Raw genomic sequence first — 23,920 nt, forward strand, 5'->3', positions numbered from 1 at the left:
TGTGGAGGAAAAACATGCACCTATGGAGATCTTGTTCATTCATTTTTCTAAGAGAACTCTTCCTGAAGAGCCACTCTGCAGGTCCATCTCAATAGACATTCTCATCCTCAGTGAAGTTGGTGGACACATGCTTTGCAAGTGTTTAAGGTCTTAGGTTTGTGGTCAGCTTCACACAGGTCAGCAAATGAACATATCAGCTGAGGTTTGTTTCATGGCTGCGTGGATAAATTTAGCCCATGGCAAAGGCAGGCTGATGCAATTTGAAGTAGTTCACTTGCCTTGCAGGCTTTGTTGATGGGCACCACAATACCATGCAGATGGGCAGGTGTCAGAGCTCAGTGGTATCTTGATGCACAATACATGCATGGTCCTGAGTTTGCCATGTCCTTAAAAAACAGGAGTTTCACTGTGAAATTATGTCAACATTTATGCTTTTTATTTAGTAAGTGGCTCATGTGAAAAAGTTGTGTCTAAGGAACTACTATCACTGGAGTGAAAATTTGGGTTTCCAAATTTTTAAAAAAATTGATTTTCACTGAAGTTCATGCTTCCAGTCTCACTATGGATAGAATTTGTTGATTTTTAATATCAGGTTCTTAGCAGCCACGATGAGCTGTCTTGTCATTCCTGAAAGCTTCCCTGTCATCAAAAGAGGATGTATGGAAAAGGGGTGATGTTTTTTTTGGAAGTGGAAGATGTTGGCTGAAAATACCCAGTCAGGAAGCAGCTCCTCTTAACCTCTTCACTGGAAAATTTTCTGAGATAGTATGTTTTTTCTGATTGCTTTTTGAAGAGCCATTTTAACATCCTTGTTCCTTAAGCTGTAAATCATAGGGTTGAGCAGGGGAGTGAGGATGGTATAAGTGACAGAGATCAATGCGTCTTGATCAGATGAGTAGCTGGAGTTGGGTCTCAGGTAGATGAAGGAGGCACAGCCATAATGAACAACCACTACTATCAGGTGAGCACTGCAGGTGGAAAAGGCTTTGTGCCTCCCTGCAGCTGAAGGGATCTGCAAGACGGCCAAGACAATGAAGAGGTATGAAATGAGGATCAGCATCAGTGGGATCGTAAGGACAGAGATACTCAGCGTGAAGATAATGGCCTCGCTGAGATTTGTGTGAGTAAAGGCCACTCGGAGGACAGGGGAGATGTCACAGAAGAAATGGTTGAGTTTCCTGGATGCCTGGAAGGGCAAGCAAAATATCAAGGGGGTAACCACCTGGGCAACCAGCAAGCCACTCAGAGCAGAAACAACCACCAGTTGAGCACACACTCGCCAAGTCATGATGCTGTTGTAGTGCAGGGGGTGGCAGATAGCAACACAGCGGTCATAGCCCATGGCTGCCAGGAGGAAGGAGTGGGAGCACCCCAAGAAAAGGAAGAAGTACATTTGTACAGCACAGCCCAGGAAAGAAATGGCTTTTCTCTCTGCTGTCAAGTCTACCAGCATCTTGGGGACAATGACGAAGGTGTAGCAAGTCTCGGAAAATGACAAGACACAAAGGAAAAAGTACATGGGTGTGTGAAGGCTCCGATCAACCCATATGATAATCATTATAGTGGTATTCATGCTCAGAGTGATCAGGTACAGCAGCAAAAACACCACAAGAAGCAGCTTCTGCAGTTCTGCGAGGCTGGAGAAACCCAGGAAGATGAAGTCTGTGGCCACGGTTTGGTTGTTGTTCCCCATGGAAACGAAAGGTTTTCTCCAGGTGTCAGGCAGTAAGAAAAACAGCACCCGGGTCACAGAAAGTACAAGGTGGCCTGCTGCTGTGACAAAGAGAATTTGCTTGAGCATGCCTCACAAAAATCCTTTCCTGGCCTCTGTGCTCAAAGTGTTGGTTGTCCTCCTAGGACAACGATAGTGTTGTGCATTGGCTTGGGACATGCAACTGCTGGTGGGTGTTGCGGGCAGCTCCTGGCCTTGCTGTGGCTCCCAAGAGCACACCGGTGGCTCGAGGACACGTGGCTCCTTCTCTCATGCGATCTGGGGAGCTGTGATGGCACAGTGGCTGGAGCTCACCTAGAAAGCATTGTCCCCTTTGGGGAAGTCCCATTTCTCATCTTCACAGTGGAGAAAGTGGCATCGCCTACCTACATGCAAGCGCACTGCAGGCAATCACTGCAAGGGAAGGAAAGTTACAGCCTGGAGATGGAGGGGTGGAGGAGAGTCTGAAAAGACTTGTAAGCTGTGATTTTGGGAAAGTGGCTGAAAGACCTCCTGTGACCTGCAAGAGAAGAAACACCATTTCAGAGCCTCTCACTCGTACAAGGAGTGTGTTAGCTCTCAGCGACATGTGCAGAACTGTATAAACTGAAGTGCTAGAGCCACTGGCAATGCTGTGCTGAGTGGATGGAGAAGAAAAGCAGGTAAAATAAGGTTTGAGCAGCACAACTAACTCCCACTGCAAACCCATGGCAATCCTTGACCCCGAGTGGGGGTTATTCCAGCAAGGGGAGCGTTTCTGAACAGCTGCCAGTGCTGCAGTAGTTTCCAAGAGGAGACAGGTGGGGAAGAGTCTTAGCACTCCCCAGGAACAAGGGAGATCTTTGCCCTGGGATAGTGGTGGACACGGATGGCATGTTTCCTTCCTCGCTCAAAGGGCAGTGATGCAAAGGGGTCTTGTATGAATCAGACTCCGATCTTCTTCCTTCTGCGAGGGCTGATGCATGCCAGGGCAGCAGCGCTGAGTGCAGGGTCCTGCTACAGGACCTCTCCCTCTCCTCCCCTCTAGTCCCCAGCACTGGAAAATAAGGATGCAGAAAGGAAACCTGTGGATCCATGGGAAAGCATGAGCCAGAAACCATACCTGCACTGGCCAGAATGATATTCAGGTGTGGAGCAGGCTTGCAGCCTTTGTATACTTGCAGCTGGAGGCATCACCAGCCTCTCTCATCACTAGGTCTCTGACAGACCTAGCCCTCCTGTCCCTTTGGGCAGGAAGACAGCAGCTACCAGCTCTTACGGAGAGGGTGGTGCGTATTCATTAATCCATTCAAGGACTGCTACGTCCACACCCAGCGAGAGGCATTATTAATAGGTTGCAATGGGCATAATTAAGAGCTGATCTATTTCTCTTAAGCACACCAAAATTATCATTGGCAATTCTCAGTAATGGATGTGTGCTGAACTCAAGACTCAAGGATTTTTCCTAGGATCAATCAGGCACTTTTAATTACTTCTTCCTTGCAGAGACTGAGAAAAAAAAAAAATCTCTCTTCCTGTCCTGATACCATTTCCCACTGCAGACAAAGTCCCCATCTGCCTTGGACTCAGTGGGCTTGCAGCACCCTCCACTGCTAGCCTTTGCCCACCCTGTGGGAAGGGACAGTCAGGCTCAGGTGTTTCTGGAGGGATTGGTTTTGTGGCTAAACCCCAAATCTTATCAAAGACTCACAGAATATCCTGAGTTGGAAGGAACTCACAAGGATCATCGAGTTCAACTCCTGACTCCACACAGGGCAACCTAAAGGTTAAACCGTATATCTAAGAGCATTGTCCAAACACTTCTTGATAACTGCCAGGCTTGGGGCCATGATCACTTCCCTGGGGAGCTTGTTCCAGTGCTTGACCACCCTCTCAGTGAAGAACTTTTTCCTAATATCCAATCTGAACTTCCCCTGATGCAGCGTTAAACCACTCCCTTGGTGTCACCAGGCTCCAGAGAGAAGAAATCAGCACCTCCCTCTCTAGCTCCCTCATGAGGAAGTTGTAGACAGCAATGAGGAGACCCCTCAGTCTCCTCTTCTCTAAGCTGAACAAACTTGATATCCTCAGCTGCTCCTCGTAAACATGCCCTCTAGTCCTTTCACCATCTTTGTTGCCCTCCTTTGGACACATTCTAATATTTTTGTATCCTTCATATATTGTGGAGCACAAAACTGCAAACAGTACTTGAGGCGAAGCCACACCAATGCTGAGTATAGTGGGACAATTACTTCTTTCAATTGGTTAGCTATGCTGTGCTTAATGCACTTCAGGACATGGTTGGCCCTTTCGGTGACCAGGACACATTGTTGACTCATATTGAGCTTACCATCAATTAAAGCCCCCACATCCCTTTCTACAGGGCTGCACTCCAGCGTGGTGTCCCCCAATCTATATGTACCTCCAGTATTACACTGTCCCAGGTGCAAAATCCAGCATTTGCCCTTGTTGAATGTCATTTGGTTGGTGATTGCCTCTAATCTATCAAGATCTCTATATAAGGCCTCTCAAACGCCAAGGGAACCAATGGCTCTTCCTATTTTAGTATTGTTGGCAAACTTACTTAATGTGCACTCAACTCCCACGTCTAGTCATGGATAAAGCCAATGAAGAGAAATAGCCCTAAAATTGAGCCCTGGGGAACACTACTAGTGACTGGCTGCCAGCCAGGTTATTACTCCATTTACTACAACTCTTTGAGCCTAACCCTTCAGCTAACTGTTCATCATCGCATATATTGCTGCATGGGGTTGTTCCTCCCCAGGGGCAAGAATTTGTACTTCTCCTTACTGAACATTATGAAGGTTCCTGTCAGCTCATTTCTCCAGCCTGTCCAGGTCCTTCTGGATGGTAGCACGGCCCTCTGGCGTATCAGTTGCTCCTCCCAGTCTTGTGTCGTCAGCAAACTTGCTGAGGGTACACTCTGCCCAAACATCCAGATTGTTAATGAAGATGTTAAACAGGACTGGACCCAGTATAGACCCCTGGGGTACACCACGAGTTACGCCACACCTGGAGTACTGTGTCCGATACTGGGCTCCCCAGTATGAGAGATACATGGACACAGTGGATTAAGGGACTGGAGCATCTCTCCTATGAGGAGCTGACAGAGCTGGGGCAGTTTAGCCTAGAGAAGAGAAGGCTCAGAGAGGATCTTATCAATGTATAAAAATACTTGATGGGTGAGTGCAAATAAGACTGAGTCAAGCTCTTTTCAGTGGTGCCCAGTGACAGGACAAGAGGCAGTGGGCACAAACTGAGAAGGTTTCCTATGAACATAATGGAACGCTTTTTGATAAGGCACACACATGGTGCCATGAGCACTGGCACAGGTTGCCCAGAGAATTGTGGAGTCTCCCTTCCTGGAGATATTCAGAAATCATATGGACATGGTCCTGGACCACCAGCATAGGTCACCCTGCTTGAGCAGGGGAATTGAACCAGATGATCTCCAAAGGTCCCTTCCAACGGCAACTGTTCTGTGACTCCGTGATTCTGTGAAAATGGGAAACAGGGACACCACCTTTTCTTTCCTTAGCAGGCTTTGTGATACATTTACTGTATATCAGGAAGTGTGGTCCAAACAGTGATGGAGTCTGACAACACATTATAAATCAAACTTTATTTAGGCAGTAAGAAAGATGAACAATGACACACACACATAGTGACTCACTGTGACAGTGTGCTTCCCCCGCCCCCGACCTTTATCTCTGGTAACCCTGCTCAGGTGATAACTACCAGTGATGCTCGTAATGGATGCATCTGGTCATGATGGCTGCATCCCGCTCAAAGTGGATTCAGGAGACAGATAAGAACACAATAGCCTAGGGCTATTGTGCAATGTGCCCACATAAGAAACTAAAATCTGTGGTTGGTATGCAAATATGACTATGAGTCAATCATCTTATCCCCCATAAATAGCGAGCAGCCCAAGAGCCCTTTGAGCTCTCCTGCACAGCAGCAGGCTGCATGCCAGGATCTCCCCTTGAGCAGGAACGCATCTCAAGGTTACTCCTCGAGGCTGAGAGATTCCTTGCCACAACAGATCCTCGGTAAGTGACTAATACCATGCTAAACTTTGAAATCTTAGCTAAGTGATATAAAGGATTAATTGTGCACACATAATCCATAAGACATAAACCATTGACCAAGTCTGGGACTAGGATTGGATCTAGCCCCACCTAGACTCCTCTCTGAGAAGGAGTTTGGAAAGCAAGGGGATCCTTTCTGAACCTCATGACTCAACGGGAGGGTCTCCCTGACAGTTTTGTCTGACCCTGTCCTCTATGCAGTAAATAATCAAGTGTACCTTGCCATCAAATCTTGTTAAACCATTGTCGCATTGAACTTTGTGAACTCCCTATTCTACATCAGTAAAGTATATTTTTACTTCTCTCTTATGAGTGAAGTGCACTGTTGCTCCATAGATGACAAATTGGCATAGTTGGCAGGATGGTAATTGGTGTCACTGATTATTTAAGGAGGCATGGAGTGAATCTGAGTCCCAAATTCTCAGCAGAATGGACTCGTGACAATTGGCATAATTGGGAAGCCATTGAAGAACACCTAAAAGTACCTAGAAGCCACACAAAGGATGGAAAAGGGAAAGGAGTTATCTGCAAGATGCTAGGTGCCTGTTTAGAAGCTGCACATCATGAAAGAGAGAACAGAAATAAAAAGGAGCAGGACCCAGAGAAAGAAATACTAGGTAGAAAGGCAACTGAGTTGTTACTGTCTTTAAAAATTGAACTGCAGAAACAGTTACAGGAGGAAAAGGAAAAAAAGCATTCACGGACCAGGCAAAACAAGGTGCAAACAGTCTGCAGCACCGTGGGACACCTTCTTAATACAGCTGCCCAGTGGGCCAACAAAGGCCCTGGGTGCTCACCTGGATCCGGTACTGGCAACCAAGGACGAGCTGCTCAGGGATGTGATAATCACGATAAACAACTCCTCACACACACACAGAGACTGGAAATGGGAATGACAGAAATGATGTAGGGACAATACTGTCTGAGAGGTGTTGCCATTAGATGACAACAGTTAGAAAGGAGAGAAAAAGTATTGTTCTAACAACTTCATGGCAGACTATAATACTGAGAAATTATAAGTGTCTTGTCAAGGAAGAATGAAGGAAAGGAGTAACATGAAAGAAATAGAGTTTAGCATCATGAAGAAGAGGAAGACCTTATTTTAGAGCATGTTAGTGCTGCTGTTGTTAGTGAGAGTAGAAATAAGGCAAATCCCAGGGTGGGTTGTCCCCAGCTGGCAGCTCAGCCCCCACGCAGCTGCTGGCTCAGTCCCCCTGAGCTGGAGGGGGGAGAGCATTGGAAGGGCAAAGTGCGAAAGAGTCGTGGGTGAAGAGAAAGGCAGTTTAATAAGTGATGCAAAGGTGCGTGCACAAGCAAAAGGGAGTAAGGAATTGCTATCAGTTTGTTTTGAATGCTCTGCCTTTGGAGAGGGGAGTGAATGGGCTCCTCTTTTGCTGGAGCCATAGAAGGGTTTGGGTTGTAAGGGAGCTGCAAGGTCCTGTAGTTGCAAGCCCCCTGTCACGGGCAGGGAAAGGGGAAGGCGTCCCTGGGTGGGCTCGAACCACCAGCCTTTCGGTTAACAGCCGAACGCGCTAACCAGTTGCGCCACAGAGACTCCCAAAGTGAGCTATGGAGTGCTTCCCATCGGCAGGCAGATGTTTGGCCATTTCTGGGGAAGCAGAGCTTTGTCACCCACAGTGGGGACTTGGGAAGAGAAACACCAGAACCCAGAGTGTCCAGAGTGTCCACCCTTCATCCTTCTTTCCCTGAGCACCGGACCTCCCCTCCATGGCATTTCTGGTAGCAGTCCTCTCTCATTCCCTGCCCTCTGCACACCATCCATCTGCAATACAAAGCTGGCCACCAAAGCAACTCCTCCTGCAGCCTTGCACAAGCGCTTACACCTCAAAGAGCACAGACGTGCCTCGGCGAGGTCCTCCCCTCACCAAGATGCACTTCCTCAACTGGTGTTTTTACGATGCACGAATGGTGACTGCAGAAACGTGGTCATCCCCTGAGGATGAGAGGGAAAGCCTTGAGAGCTTCTTAGCTTCTCAGGTAGTGATCAGGCAGTGATTGGCAGTGCGTACGGATGCGAGAGAGGGTGTAGGGAACTCGTCAAGAAGCAAGGCGATGGTTGAGGGCTGTAGCAAATCCTTCCAACCTTGTGTGAGCCCAGCTATGGAAAACCGTTGATGTCTGTGGGTGGAGGAGGAATAGGTCTGCCCTGGGAATGTGGCTGAAGGCCCCTGCACAAAGGAGAGGTTCCCATCCTGTGTGCATGCCTCAGCCTGGGAGATGGGGAATGCCCTCTGCTGTGGGGTGGCTAGACAGTGCTCAACATGCCCCATGAGCTGACCTTCCTCTCTTCCTCTCCTTCACTCCCCACCCTTGGATGCACCTCAGGAAGCTTTTCAGTTCTGTAGAGGCCGGTTCATTCTTGCAGTACCTGCAGTTCAGGAACTTGGCACCAGAGGGCTCATTAACATGCAAAATGCCATGCCAAGCCAAGTCTCCCTGCATAATTCTCCCTAATGCTTCAAGTCTCATGGGGCTGAGTTGAGAGACTCCAGGAGTGCAGCCAAACTGAGAAGATTTCAGGAATAAATAGTGAAATAGTTTTCAGTAATAAATACTGAAATAGTTTTCCTTTCGCTGAAGGAAAACCTTCAGCGAGATACGTAGGAAGGGACAGGTAGGAACATAATTCAGGATTTGGCTGAAGGCAGCATCAGGGAGACTGCAGAAAGTTGAGAAGGGGCCCTTGAAGGAGTACATGCAGAAAGATGTGACAGGGTAGTGAGAGTCGATGCAGAGGAAGATCAATATTTCTTCTCCTGAACGTAGTATGCGGGCTGGAAATTTCCATGTTGGCACCATGGCATCATGTCACCCACATTAACTGTGGTGATTTCCGTGTATGGGGCTTTATTTATCAGAGACCCCAGGCATGGGTCAGTGACTTGAGGCACCACAGCTGTGAGCTGCAACTGCCTTGGACAGAACTTGTCCTGAGACCAAAGCTCTCCCTCCCTGCTTGGTAATGGCACTAACCAGCCATGTGTCAGACAAACGTGGGCACCAAACGAGCTCCACCCACCCGAGCCTTGCACAAGACTGGGATTCAAGGAGGACAGATGTGCCTGAGGGAGGCCTTCCCCTCACCTAGAAGCCTTTCCCAAATTGGTGCTTTGGGATCCATGAATGCTGAATGGAGAGACATGGCCATTTCTGGAAGGGGGGATGGAAAGCCCTGCCGGGAAACCTGGCTGCTGCCTGGTGTGGGTCCAGGGAATCACCCTCCAAGGATGCACATGTTGCTCAGGAAGCTGTCTCAAACCAGAGACTAACTGCAAGAGCAAGGGCTACTTGTCACCCATGGACCCAACCTTTCCTTTTTGCTCTTCCCAGGGAGTTCTCAATCCAGAACTTTGGCTTTCCGCATTGGTCTCCAATGGTGATTTATTTTTATTGTTGATGGTATCACCTATCCATCTGGAAGTTGCATTTAGGCGTCTTGCTCATCCTGTGGGACTCAGCATGTAGACCTAAGACATCATAACAGCTTTTTGCAGAATCACAGAACCACAGAATTACAGAATGACCTTTGGGACCTTTGGAGATCACCTGGTCCAACCCCCTGCTCAAGTAGGGCCATGTGGAGTGCTTACCCAGGACCATGTCCAGGTGACTTTTAACTATCTCCAAGGGTGGAGACACCTCTCTGGGAAACCTCTGCCAGTGCTTGCTCACTCTCACAGTGAAAGAAATGTTCCCTGATGTTCACAGGGACCCTCCTATGTTTCAGTGTGTGCCCATTGCGTCTTGTCCTGTCACTGGGCACCACTGAAAGAGCCTGGCTCCATCCTCTTTGCACCCTCCCTTCAGCTATTTATATATTTTGATTAGATGCCCCTTGAGCCTTCTCTTCCCCAGGCTGGATAGTCCCAGCTCCCTCAGCTTCTCCTAGAGAGATGCTCCAGTCTCTTCATCATCTTTGTGGCCCTTCATTGGCCTCTCTCCAGTGTGTCCATGTCTCTCCTGTACTGAGGAGCCAAGAACTGGACCCACTGCTCCAGCTGTGGCCTCATCAGTGCTGAATAAAGGGGAAAGGTCACCTCCCACCAGCTGCTGGCAATATTTGTCAATACAGCCCAGCATACCGTTTGCTTTGTTTCCCACAAGGCATGTTGCTGGCTCGTGTTCAACTTGGTGTCCACCAGAAGCCCCAGGGCTTTTTCTGCCAAGCTCCTTTCCAGCTGGGAGACCCCCAGCATAGGCTGGTGCATGGGGTTGTTCCTCCCCAGGGGCAGGACTTGGCAGTTCCCTTTGTTGAACTTCATGAGGTTCCTGTCAGCCCATTTCTCCAGCCTGTCCAGGTCCCTCTGGATGGCAATGCAACCCTCTGGTGTATCAGCCACTCCTCCCAGTTTGGTATCCAGGATTAGCTGCTCCATCGTGTTCCCAGGAATTGAGATGAGGCTGACGGGACTGTAGGTCCAAGTTTGGCTGCGTCATTGGTGCCTACTTGGAAAAGCAGCAGGGAGTAACAGTCCAAGGGCTGGAGTAGCTTCAGCAGCCTCTCAGCAATGCAGCTTTTGATCAAGGACAGCAGAAGGAGTTTTTTAGGAGCTACCAGAGGTTGCTAGCAGCTGGTTGGGAGTCAAGGAATCCTGTGGCTCTCCTTATCTAGCACCCTGAGCTTCCTCAGAGGGTACCCAGGATTCCCCTGAGGATCTTAGACAAAGCCCCCATTCCAAAACATTTTCAGGACACTGTTGGGCAAAGCCCTGAGGAACTTGGTGGGCATTCCGTGCTCATCCTGATGTGAGTGGAAGGTTGTCTAGGACCTCCAAGGTCCCTTCTGATCTGAATGTTTTGGTGTTTCTCTCACTACTGACGATAGCGCCTGGGATGCTTGGAGTCATGAATTCCTCCTCTGCATGTGGGTTAGCACCATGCGTGGCACCCCCAGCACCAGCCTCTCCTAGTGGTGTGATGTTGCTTCTTGGGCCTGAAACGTTTTGAGTTCAAAGTTTAACTGTGAATGGCTACTTGTTCAGATTGGGCCCTCCACACAGCCTGCGACATCTGTGCATGATATCATGGTGACAAGGGAGAGCGACACCTGCAGAAAGCCATGGCAGGAGGGTGTGATATTCTCACGGCCCTGAAGTCCTTTGCAGATGCAAGAGAAGCCGGCAGGTTTGGAAGAGTCTTAAACACCTCAGGCATGCGTTTGTAAGGTCGGCTTTCTCACTATGGGAGGCTGAGAGAGCTGGATTTGTTGAGTCAGGAGAAAAGGCGGCTTTGGGGAGACCAAGGAACAGCATTCCCACACCTTCCAGGAGGCAACCCAAAGAGTCAGGCTCTTCACTGCAGTTCATGATGGGAGGATGAGGGCCAATGAGCAAGGAGAAGGCTTCCAGAGAGCTGAGGCCATCTCCATCTTTAGAGGTTTTCAGGCCCCAAATTTAAGAAGTACTGTGCAAGCTGTTGTGACCTGATAGCTGGCCCTCCTGGGAGCAGAAGATTGGGCTAGCGACCTCCCGAGGTCCCTTCCCGCCTGAAGGATTCTGTGTTTCCATCTGCTACAGGGCTCTTCCCTTGATGGTGGTAGGCAAAGCACTCAGGTTCCTCGTGACCATGGAAATAAGTCAGACCTAAGGATGGCCAGATCAACTGCAGCTTTGCGTCCCACTCCAGCCAGTCTTTCTCAGGTGAAGGGCTGCTTGGCAGATGACACCCCCAAACAGCCATGACCGTATCCTTGGCTTCACCTTGTCTTTTCTTTTTCCTTCTTTTGTCCCTCTCAAGGTCTTCCCTTTGATCATGCTCATGGCCTCCCATACCAAAAGCCCACCTCGGTTTACCCTGTCCTCATTGGCCCTGGTTTTGCCTTCTTTGTACCCTCACTTGGTGTTTCTGGGATGGTCACCATGGTAATAGCTACCTCAGTGTCCAATTTGGTTTAACTGGTATCTCCTCTTTTAATTTATTATCTGCCGTGTCCTTTATATTCCTCATGCTGTGATCTTCTTAGAGACACCACGACTCAGGTGGGCCATCTGCACGCACACACTAACAGATGACACAACAGAGCTGCAGTCCAAGTGCAAACATTGGGATACACAATGGCTGGAAACATATCCCGTGCCCCATGCCACTGTCTGGAACACTCTCCTGGGCCTTGAAAAGCAAGTCCTGTGGCGACATGGCACCCCAGAAAGAATTGAGTCAGACAACGAACTCATTTCCAAAACAACCTCACAGACACCAGGGCCAAAGAGCATGGCACTGAGTGGGTATATCACATCCCCTATCATGCACCAGTCTCTGGGAAAATTGAAGGATACAATGGACTGTTAAAGACTACACTGCGAGCACTGGGTGGTGGGACGGGCAAACATTGGGATACACATTTAGCAAAGGCCACCTGGGTAGTCAACACCAGGGGATCCGCCAGTCGAGCTGGCCCTGCCCAATCAAAACTTGTATGTACAGTGGAGGGGGACAAAGCAGCTTCAAAAGCCGGCTGCATGCTCCTGCCCTCTTACCTGCTCAGGCACATCTGACATCACAAGCACCTGCACAAGCCAGCTGCATGCTCTGGCCCTACTGCCTACGGTGCCGCCAGCCTCATCACAAGGAGATGCACGCGCCAGGGGCCACCTCTGGCCCCGTACCCTACGTGGCATCGTGTCACATCACAAGCACCTGCACAAGCCTGGGACCTGCTCCTGCCCTAAGAGCTACAGAGCCACCAGTGACATCACAAGCCCCCACACAAGACGCGCGCCTGCTCCAGCTTTCTCTCATACAAAGGCACATGTGACCTCGCAAGCACAGGTCTGGCTCCTGCCCTGTCACCTACTCAGGCACCTGTGACATCACAAGCACCTGCACACCCCGGGGTCCTCCACCAGGTTTCTTAATTTTGCTCTTCAGATTCTCTCCCCCATATAACCGGGGGGTGGGGGCGAGGGTGAACGAGGACCTGTGTGGTGCTTAGTTGGGGACAGGGGCTAAACCACGACAATGAGGAAGCAGGAAAAGTCTTCTGGCAGCAGCCCAAGGAAGTCTGCAGGGCAATGAGCCAGTTCCTGTGGGGGACTGTAATTGCCCTGGCATTCACGGACCAGGCAAAACAAGGTGCAAACAGTCTGCAGCACCGCGGGACACCTTCTTCATACAGCTGCCCAGTGGGCCAACAAAGGCCCTGGGTGCTCACCTGGATCCGGTACTGGCAACCAAGGACGAGCTGCTCAGGGATGTGATAATCACGATAAACAACTCCTCACACACACACAGAGACTGGAAATGGGAATGAAAGAAATGATGTAGGGACAATACTGTCTGAGAGGTGTTGCCATTAGATGACAACAGTTAGAAAGGAGAGAAAAAGTATTGTTCTAACAACTTCATGGCAGACTATAATACTGAGAAATTATAAGTGTCTTGTCAAGGAAGAATGAAGGAAAGGAGTAACATGAAAGAAATAGAGTTTAGCATCATGAAGAAGAGGAAGACCTTATTTTAGAGCATGTTAGTGCTGCTGTTGTTAGTGAGAGTAGAAATAAGGCAAATCCCAGGGTGGGTTGTCCCCAGCTGGCAGCTCAGCCCCCACGCAGCTGCTGGCTCAGCCCCCCTGAGCTGGAGGGGGGAGAGCATTGGAAGGGCAAAGTGCGAAAGAGTCGTGGGTGAAGAGAAAGGCAGTTTAATAAGTGAAGCAAAGCTGCGTGCGCAAGCAAAAGGGAGTAAGGAATTGCTATCAGTTTGTTTTGAATGCTCTGCCTTTGGAGAGGGGAGTGAATGGGCTCCTCTTTTGCTGGAGCCATAGAAGGGTTTGGGTTGTAAGGGAGCTGCAAGGTCCTGTAGTTGCAAGCCCCCTGTCACGGGCAGGGAAAGGGGAAGGCGTCCCTGGGTGGGCTCGAACCACCAGCCTTTCGGTTAACAGCCGAACGCGCTAACCAGTTGCGCCACAGAGACTCCCAAAGTGAGCTATGGAGTGCTTCCCATCGGCAGGCAGATGCTTGGCCATTTCTGGGGAAGCAGAGCTTCGTCACCCACAGTGGGGACTTGGGAAGAGAAACACCAGAACCCGGAGTGTCCAGAGTGTCCACCCTTCATCCTTCTTTCCCTGAGCACCGGACCTCCCCTCCATGGCATTTCTGGTAGCAGTCCTCTCTCATTCCCTGCCCTCTGCACACCATCCATCTGCAATACAAAGCTGGCCACCAAAGCAACTCCTCCTGCAGCCTTGCACAAGCGTTTACACCTCAAAGAGCACAGAGGTGCCTCGGCGAGGTCCTCCCCTCACCAAGATGCACTTCCTCAACTGGTGTTTTTACGATGCACGAATGTTTACAGGAGAAATGTGGTCATCCCCTGAGGATGAGAGGGAAAGCCTGGAGAGCTTCTTAGCTTCTCGGGTAGTGATCAGGCAGTGATTGGCAGTGCGTACGGATGCGAGAGAGGGTGTAGGGAACTCGTCAAGAAGCAAGGTGATGGTTGAGGGCTGTAGCAAATCCTTCCAACCTTGTGTGAGCCCAGCTATGGAAAGCCGTTGACGTCTGTGGGTGGAGGAGGAATAGGTCTGCCCTGGGAATGTGGCTGAAGGCCCCTGCACAAAGGAGAGGTTCCCATCCTGTGTGCATGCCTCAGCCTGGGAGATGGGGAATGCCCTCTGCTGTGGGGTGGCTAGACAGTGCTCAACATGCCCCATGAGCTGACCTTCCTCTCTTCCTCTCCTTCACTCCCCACCCTTGGATGCACCTCAGGAAGCTTTTCACTCCTGTAGAGGCCGGTTCATTCTTGCAGTACCTGCAGTTCAGGAACTTGGCACCAGAGGGCTCATTAACATGCAAAATGCCATGCCAAGCCAAGTCTCCCTGCATAATTCTCCCTAATGCTTCAAGTCTCGTGGGGCTGAGTTGAGAGACTCCAGGAGTGCAGCCAAACTGAGAAGATTTCAGGAATAAATACTGAAATAGTTTTCCTTTCGCTGAAGGAAAACCTTCAGCGAGATACGTAGGAAGGGACAGGTAGGAACATAATTCAGGATTTGGCTGAAGGCAGCATCAGGCAGACTGCAGAAAGTTGAGAAGGGGCCCTTGAAGGAGTACATGCGGAAAGATGTGACAGGGTAGTGAGAGTCAATGCAGAGGAAGATCAATATTTCTTCTCCTGAACGTAGTATGCGGGCTGGAAATTTCCATGTTGGCACCATGGCATCACGTCACCCACATTAACTGTGGTGATTTCTGTGTATGGGGCTTTATTTATGAGAGGCATGGGTCAGTGACTTGAGGCACCACAGCTGTGAGCTGCAACTGCCTTGGGCAGAACTTATCCTGAGACCAAAGCTCTCCCTCCCTGCTTGGTAATGGCACTAACCAGCCATGTGTCACACAAACGTGGGCACCAAACGAGCTCCACCCACCCGAGCCTTGCACAAGACTTGGATTCAAGGAGGACAGATGTGCCAGAGGGAGGCCTTCCCCTCACCTAGAAGCCTTTCCCAAATTGGTGCTTTGGGATCCATGCATGCTGAATGGAGAGACATGGCCATTTCTGGAAGGGGGGATGGAAAGCCCTGCTGGGAAACCTGGCCGCTGCCTGGTGTGGGTCCAGGGAATCACCCTCCAAGGATGCACATGTTGCTCAGGAAGCTGATGAAGCTGAAGACAATGTCTCTCTATTCCTCCCAGGCTGCCTGTCCCTGCTTCCACCCTCTGTATGCTTCCTTTTACTGTTTGAGTTTTGCCAGGGGGTCCTTGCTCATCCCTGCAGGCATTTTTGCCTGATTTCCTGTATGTAAAAGTACGTAGCTGCCATGAATTAGCTTTGGCATTGTAGGGATGTCCATGAGACAAGTGCCATCACAGTCAATGGAGTTCTAGAAAGTACAGCTGCTGGAGAACATAAGGAGAGAGATGGAGCTCTCCCTATGGCACATGACTGCATTTGCTCAGCTGAATACTTCAAGAGGCTGCCATGAACATAATGAAGAGGAACAGATTCCATTACCAGTTAAAGAGGCCATCTGCTGTCCTTTCAGGTAGAATCACAGAATCATAGAACAGCCCAGGTTGGAAGGGACCGCAAAAGATCATCTGGTCCATCCTTTCATGGACCCTAGGTGCGATTAGCTAGCACCCTGTCCAATCACATCTTGAAATCCTCCAGTGACGGCGACTCAACCACGTCCCAGAGGAAGTTGTCCCACTGAATGATTGTTCTCACTCTAAAAAAATGTCTTTCTTATGTCGACATGAAACTTCTCCTGGTGCAACTTGTACCCATTGCCCCTTGTCTTCTCTTGAGAAGAGAGAGCCTGCATCCTCTTTGGAGACACCCTTTAGGTACCTTTAAGTTGGCCAAAGGAATGCTCCACCAGCCTCCCAGAAGATGCCCCCAGGTGCTGTCCTGTCTCTAAGAGCTACTCCATCAGAGCTTGCAGCTACCTGCACCTGTCTTGCACCACCTCTGGCACCTCAGATGCCACCAGGGGTTTCATCTGAAGAGCTCACTGCTGGCCTCCATCCCCATTAATTAGCAGGGCAGATGAGACAAGCAGCTCACCTGCAGGTGCCTATTTTGTGCACAGCTGAAGGGAGGCAAGAGGAATCCCACCTGCTGAGGGGTTGTGGCAGGCAAGGGAGGGAGCTGAGTGCCCTTCTAGCCCCAGGACTACAAACCACAAAGAGATGCCTGGCTTGACTCACCTGAATCACTTCCCTCAGTTTGGATAAATTAGGACCCTCTCTGTACCCTTCCTATTTTCCTCAGATTCTGTAGAGCAAAGATGAATGCACAAAGGCTGGGATGGGGGCTGTGAGCACTGCCAGGGTAAAGACATGGGATGGGGAAACACCTCCCAGGGGGAAAATCTCCAGGCAGCAGGGATTTCATCAGGGAATGAGAAGAAATTGAAAACAGAAATGGTGTTGGAGGGAGAATTCAGAAAACTCCGTATCATCCCCTCCAATGCAGACCCCTTCCTCTGAGCAAGCCCCCTTGCCTCCTTTCCCACCCAGCAAAGCCTCTGCCCTCAGGGCTGTGGGGTCCAAGGCATGAGCCACCTCCTCTGCAGCCAGAGCTCCAGCAGAGCCTTGGGGCAGCTCTCCAGCATCTTGCCCATTTCCCTCTGAAGAGCACAGAGGCTGAGAGCAGCTGCCCAGCAATGCTGATGTCATGCCTTCATGAGATACCATCAGTAGGACACTTGGCTATCTCCTTGAGGTGTCCTTCCAAGCTGTGAGCTGCCCTCCAGGATGCCAATCTGCCCCATAGCACCTTTGTGTAATCTGAAAGCCCCATGGAGAAGCACAGAGATGTTACGAGTGAAGAAATGCTGTTGGGTCGGTGAAATGAGCCATGTGTGGTTTTGGCTAGAAGTGAGGTGCTGAGACCTTGAGAAGAGGTGAGACATTTAATGGTCTGCAGTGGATCCCTCTGCTCTTGGCCATGGCTGGTTTCTTTTCAGGGTAACATATGAGTGTGATCTCCTCCTTCATCTCAGGTCTGGCACCTGCCCCTACCATTCCTATGAACCAACTAATGCAGAGGAGGGCTGATTCCTGGGCAGCCAGTCAGCAGAGGCTCTGCTCCTCACGGCACACTCAGCCAGCAAAATCCAGAGCTCCAGGCACGGAGCTGAAGGAAGGCCTTGAGGAAAAGACAAAAGGGGTGAGTGTAGCAGGGGGAGGATCCATGAGAAATTCCTTTGATTTTCTCAGAGAACTCTCTCGTAACTCCTCATTCTCTTTTCCCTCTTGAACAGTGTCCCATGCCCTGAGGCAGCAAATGGCCAACAGCAGCTCTATCCCCCAGTTCCTCCTCGTGGTGTTTGCAGACACATGGCAGCAGAAGCTCTTGCATTTCCGGCTCCTCCCAGCCATCTACCTGTCTGCCCTTCTGGGCAGCATCCTCATCATCACCACCATAGCCTGCGACCACTGCCTCCACACCCCCATGTACTTCTTCCTCCTCAACCTCTCCCTCCTTGGCTTGGGCTCCATCTCCACTGCTGTCCCCAAATCCATGGCCAATTCCCTCTGGGACACCAGGACCATTTCCTATGGAGGATGTGCTGCCCAGGTCCTTTTCTTTCTCTTCTTGATTGGAGGGCAATATTTTCTTCTCACCATCATGGCCTATGATCACTACGTTGCCATCTGCAAACCCCTGCATTACAGGACCCTCCTGGGCAGCCGAGCTTGTGTCCACATGGCAGCAGCTGCCTGGGGCCGTGGTTTCCTCTATGCCATGCTGCACACTGCCAATACATTTTCACTACCGCTCTGCCAAGGCAATGCCCTTGACCACTTCTTCTGTGAACTGCCCCAGATCCTCAAGCTCTCCTGCTCCAACTCCTACCTCAGGGAAGTAGGACTTCTTGTAGATAATGTCTCTCTTGCTTTTGGGTGCTTTATTTTCATTGTGCTGTCCTATGTGCAGCTCTTCAGGGCCGTGTTGAGGTTCCTTTCTGAGCAGGGATGGCACAAAGCCTTTTCCACGTGCCTCCCTCACCTGGCTGTGGTCTCCCTGCTTGTCAGCACTGGCATGTTCGCCTACCTGAAGCCCCCCTCCACCTCCTCCCAATCACGGGATCTGGTGATGGCTGCTCTGTACTCGCTGGTGCCCCCAGCGTTGAACCCCCTCATCTACAGCATGAGAATCCAGGAGCTCAAAGACACACTGAAGAAGCTGATTCAGCCACTTGTCTTTCAGCAGCAATAAGCTGCCCATGTCTCTTCACAGGGATTTCCTGTTCATCTCAGGAACCTCCTTTGCTTTGGGCATTTGGTTTGTGATAATCATGGTTGTCCAGCAATGTCTGCATTTGCTTCACTTCTGCAGAGACATGAACGCAGTCTGTCTGACCCAGCGACCTTTGTACGTGTCTCTGGCATGATGGTACAGGTGGTCTCCAGTGTTGCACCTCTCTAATAAAAGGGATTTCCTCAGTGCCAGTGTCCAGATGTCGGGCTTCTCTTCCCCTACACGGGGGGACATGATGCCCCTACAAGTCTGTGCTGCTGTTCCTGGGTTCTCCATGGGCTCAGGGGAGGAGGGTATGGGGCGATGTGTTGGGGAAGGATGCCTGACCTGGGTGACCGGTTCCCATGGAGATGGTGAATGGTCAGGAGGGGTCTGCCTGGGACTGTCTCCCCATGGCTTTCAGGCACCACAGCCCACTCACTCTGGCCCTTCCCATGGCTCTCCAGATTTCCACCTCCCCTTGCTCTTTGTCCCTTCAGACACCTCCAAACTATCCTGTGGCTGCTTTGAGCTTCAGGGAGTTAGAAGCTTGCCCCATCTCTGAGAAGTCTAATTAACTCTGGAGTCAACTCCTTAATTATGTTTATATCTGTCCTTTCCTAGCTCTCTGTCTAAAACAGTTCTCGTACAGATACCCCTTGTGGAAGATGGACCTCATTCGATGCAGCTTGGACTTGGCATACAGTTGAGAAGAGTGTTTTAAATCTTGTTGGATTACATGAGGTGTAACTGTTGCTTTTTGGCAAGGAGGAGAAGTCCTCCTGTGCCTGTGTGCAGCCACTTCTCTGAGGAAAGCAGGTGGGACTTGGTGCCCAGGAGCTGTAACATCCAGCTGCAGACTTCAGTGGAGAAGGCTGATGTGAGGACAAGTGATGCCAGTGGCCCGCAGGGGGCTGATGAGAGAAATGGTGGGGTTGGGGAGGAGAGGAGCAGGGTTATTGATACAGTGTCTGACATCAAGGGACTGCTTTTCCTAGCTGCCCATATCTGCTTAGGTGACCCTCTGGATCAAGATCACTTGCAGAATGCTGGTATTCCTTCTTCTGTAAACAAAAAAATAAATAAAAATGACCTTAAAAAGTAAAAATCCTTTTCTCTTAAAAGCTCCTTGAACTCTTCCCCTTTAACTACCATCCTGAAACCTCTCCAATTAGCTGTAGAAGGCTTGAAGACTTGAAGAAAATTATGGGAAGAGACAAGGCACCTGAGGGCTCTCTGCCTTCTAATGAGCCCCATGGTGTAGCTGATGCTGAGTCCAGGGACCTGCAATGCTGAGAGGAGGTTGCACAAACTGCTCAAGGAGTCAAAGTCAGAAGCAAACGCTGAAGTTTCTTGGAGTATTAATGAGCCCCACTGAGGGCCGTTGCCAATGCAGCCTCCCCATGGACTCGTTAGAGCAGAACATTGGAGGCGGTGATGCCAGGCAGGCAAAGGCCAAGTGCCGGTGCCCCTGGTGCGGAGTAAAGCCTTGGTGTGCTTTGTCAAGCCGAATGCCAAGCCCTGACCCCAGCCCCTCAGCAGGGAGAGCCTGTCCCTCACACATGGCTCAGGGCTCTTCCTGGGATGGGGAGGGGGTGTGATGCCAAGTGAAGGACAACAGTATGACACCTCTTGTGCAAGGAGGCAATGTGGCCTCAGTGCCATGAGGGCAATGCGTCTCCTCATAGGCCTTGGGGGCAGAGACAGCAGCCATAGCCAAGGGGGACAAAGACCTCAGTTCTCTCAGGGCCTTTCAGCCTTGCCAGCACCCTTGGCCATCTCCACCATAGGCTGTCCTACACTGTCCCGTGCCTGCGCCTCTTTCCCTGCAGACTGTAGACATCCAACACACTTCCCCACCTTGCTCTCCCCCCGCCATGTCCCTACCTTTACTGATGTCCCTCCATCCTCACTGGCTGCTCCTTCAAACACAAAATCATGGGCTAACCCAGACTCCCTCTCAGTGACCTGTTGGGCCAAAGCGCTACCCTTCCAGAGACATTTCTGTCTCCTCACGTCCATCTGGACATCCACAACTGCACTTTCTTGTGCTTTTCCTTTCTCACGCTCTTTCCCACTACCAAAAAACATGCAGTCATCTCTGAAAGTAACCCTCAAGCTTTCCCAAGCTACTACTCTACTTCCCTGAGCCTCCACTTCATGGGGCCAACGAAGCCCCCACCTCTCACCCTTTCCACACATGGCCCCTAGCCCCATCTTGGCAGACCTCCTATGGGCCCTCTCCAATTCCTCCCCACTCCTCCAGAACAGGGAGCCCCACACTGGGACACACTATTCCAGATGTGGCCACACCAGTGCTGAGTCGGGGGTGGGGGGTGATAAGGCCCCTTGCCTGGGTGGCCTTGCTCCCCTCAGTGCAGCCCAATATGCACATGGCCATATTCATGTTTAGCACCACTGCCCCCTATGGCATCCCTCGTAATGCCCAGGCCCTTCTCCTCAAGGTTGCTCTCATCCACTTCAGGACCAAACCTGCCTTGATGTACAGGGTTGTTTTGCCCCCTAATGTAGAAAATCAAAAGATCAGGAGTTCAGAAGGAGAAGATCCCTTCTCCTTGGAAAACTTCTTGAGGTTTCTATTGGCCAAATCCCTGAGTTCCTCAAGGTCCACTTGGACTGAAGCTCCCTTGTGTCAGCTGTTAGTGTGTGCGTGCAGATGGCTCACCTGACTCGTGGTGTCTTTAAGAAGATCACAGCATGAGGAATTTAAAGGACACAGCAGATAAAAAAGTAGAAGAGGAGATACCAGTTAAACCAAATTGGACACTGAGGTAGCTATTACCATGGTGACCATCCCAGAAACACCAAGTGAGGGTACAAAGCAGGCAAAACCAGAGCCAATGAGGACAGGGTAAACCGAGGTGGGCTGTTGGTATGGGAGGCCATGAGCATGATCAAAGGGAAGACCTTGAGAGGGACAAAAGAAGGAAAAAGAAAAGACAAGGTGTAGCCAAGGATACGGTCATGGCTGTTTGGGGGTGTCATCTGCCAAGCAGCCCTTCACCTGAGAAAGACCGACTGGAGTGGGACACAAAGCTGCAGTTGATCTGGCCATCCTTAGGTCTGACTTATTTCCATGGTCACGGGGAACCTGAGTGCTTTGCCTACCACCATCAAGGGAAGAGCCCTGTAGCAGATGGAAACACAGAATCCTTCAGGCGGGAAGGGACCTCGGGAGGTCGCTAGCCCAATCTTCTGCTCCCAGGAGGGCCAGCTATCAGGTCACACCAGCTTACACAGCACTTTATAAATTTTGAGCCTTAAAACCTCCAAAGATGGAGATGGCCCCAGCTCTCTGGGAAGCCTTCTCCTTGCTCATTGGCCCTCATCCTCCCATCATGAACTGCAGTGAAGAGCCTGACTCTTTGGGTTGCCCCCTGGAAGGTGTGGGAATGCTGTTCCTTGGTCTCCCCAAAGCCGCCTTTTCTCCTGACTGAACAAATCCAGCTCTCTCAGCCTCCCATAGTGAGAAAGCCGACCTTACAAACGCATGCCTGAGGTGTTTAAGGCTCTTCCAACCCTGCTGGCTTCTCTTGCATCTGCAAAGGACTTCAGGGCCGTGAGAATATCACACCCTCCTGCCATGGCTTTCTGCAGGTGTCGCTCTCCCTTGTCACCATGATATCATGCACAGATGTCGCAGGCTGTGTGCAGGGCCCAATCTGAACAAGTAGCCATTCACAGTTAAACTTTGAACTCAAAATGTTTCAGGCCCAAGAAGCAACATCACACCACTAGGAGAGGCTGGTGCTGGGGGTGCCATGCTTGGTGCTAACCCACATGCGGAGGAGGAATTCATGACTCCAAGCATCCCAGTCGCTATCGTCAGTAGTGAGAGAAACACCAAAACATTCAGATCAGAAGGGACCTTGGAGGTCCTAGACAACCTTCCACTCACATCAGGACGAGCACGGAATGCCCACCAAGCTCCTCAGGGCTTTGCCCAACAGTGTCCCGAAAATGTTTTGGAATGGGGGCTTTGTCTAAGATCCTCAGGGGAATCCTGGGTACAGGACAAGGGGCAATGGGCACTAACTGAAACATAGGAGGGTCCCTGTGAACATCAGGGAACATTTCTTTCACTGTGAGAGTGAGCAAGCACTGGCAGAGGTTTCCCAGAGAGGTGTCTCCACCCTTGGAGATAGTTAAAAGTCACCTGGACATGGTCCTGGGTAAGCACTCCACGTGGCCCTACTTGAGCAGGGGGTTGGACCAGGTGATCTCCAAAGGTCCCAAAGGTCATTCTGTAATTCTGTGGTTCTGTGATTCTGCAAAAAGCTGTTACGATGTCTTAGGTCTACATGCTGAGTCCCAGAGGATGAGCAAGACGCCTAAATGCAACTTCCAGATGGATGGGTGATACCATCAATAAGAAAAATAAATCACCATTGGAGACCAATGAGGAAAGCTAAAGTTCTGGATTGAGAACTCCCTGGGAAGAGCAAAAAGGAAAGGTTGGGTCCGTGGGTGACAAGCAGCCCTTGCTCTTGCAGTTAGTCTCTGGTTTGAGACAGCTTCCTGAGCAACATGTGCATCCTTGGAGGGTGATTCCCTGGACCCGCACCAGGCAGCAGCCATGTTTCCCAGCAGGGCTTTCCATCCCCCCTTCCAGAAATGGCCATGTCTCTCCATTCAGCATTCATGGATCCCACAGCACCAATTTGGGAAAGGCTTCTAGGTGAGGGGAAGGCCTCCCTCAGGCACATCTGTCCTCCTTGAATCCCAGTCTTGTGCAAGGCTCGGGTGGGTGGAGCTCGTTTGGTGCCCACGTTTGTCTGACACATGGCTGGTTAGTGCCATTACCAAGCAGGGAGGGAGAGCTTTGGTCTCAGGAGAAGTTCTGCCCCAGGCAGTTGCAGCTCACAGCTGTGGTGCCTCAAGTCACTGACCCATGCCTGGGGTCTTTGATAAATAAAGCCCCATACATGGAAATCACCACAGTTAATGTGGGTGACATGATGCCGTGGTGCCAACATGGAAATTTCCAGCCCGCATACTACGTTCAGGAGAAGAAATATTGATCTTCCTCTGCATCGACTCTCACTACCCTGTCACATCTTTCCGCATGTACTCCTTCAAGGGCCCCTTCTCAACTTTCTGCAGTCTGCCTGATGCTGCCTTCAGCCAAATCCTGAATTATGTTCCTACCTGTCCCTTCCTACGTATCTCGCTGAAGGTTTTCCTTCAGCGAAAGGAAAACTATTTCAGTATTTATTACTGAAAACTATTTCACTATTTATGCCTGAAATCTTCTCAGTTTGGCTGCACTCCTGGAGTCTCTCAACTCAGCCCCACGAGACTTGAAGCCTTAGGGAGAATTATGCAGGGAGACTTGGCTTGGCATGGCATTTTGCATGTTAATGAGCCCTCTGGTGCCAAGTTCCTGAACTGC

At 50.5% G+C, this 23,920-nt stretch overlaps 1 protein-coding gene and 2 non-coding genes across 3 annotated transcripts; all 3 read right to left on the reverse strand.

The window, feature by feature from the left end:
- Window positions 1-742: 742 nt before the first annotated feature.
- LOC142403504 (olfactory receptor 10K2-like) lies at window positions 743-11,683 on the reverse strand. The gene is made up of 4 exons (XM_075489763.1): window positions 11,659-11,683; window positions 10,637-10,756; window positions 9,414-9,518; window positions 743-1,662 (listed from the first exon to the last, which is right to left on the reverse strand). The coding sequence occupies exons 1-4, from the start codon at window positions 11,681-11,683 to the stop codon at window positions 743-745; spliced, it is 1,170 nt and encodes a 389-aa protein (XP_075345878.1).
- TRNAN-GUU (transfer RNA asparagine (anticodon GUU)) lies at window positions 7,284-7,357 on the reverse strand. The gene has a single exon. It is a non-coding gene; the product is annotated as a tRNA-Asn (tRNA).
- A 1,974-nt stretch (window positions 11,684-13,657) lies between the features above and the next one.
- Window positions 13,658-13,731, reverse strand: TRNAN-GUU (transfer RNA asparagine (anticodon GUU)). The gene has a single exon. It is a non-coding gene; the product is annotated as a tRNA-Asn (tRNA).
- Window positions 13,732-23,920: the final 10,189 nt, after the last annotated feature.

This window comes from Mycteria americana, unplaced genomic scaffold (genome assembly GCF_035582795.1).
Source record: "Mycteria americana isolate JAX WOST 10 ecotype Jacksonville Zoo and Gardens unplaced genomic scaffold, USCA_MyAme_1.0 Scaffold_37, whole genome shotgun sequence".
Taxonomy (NCBI): domain Eukaryota; kingdom Metazoa; phylum Chordata; class Aves; order Ciconiiformes; family Ciconiidae; genus Mycteria; species Mycteria americana.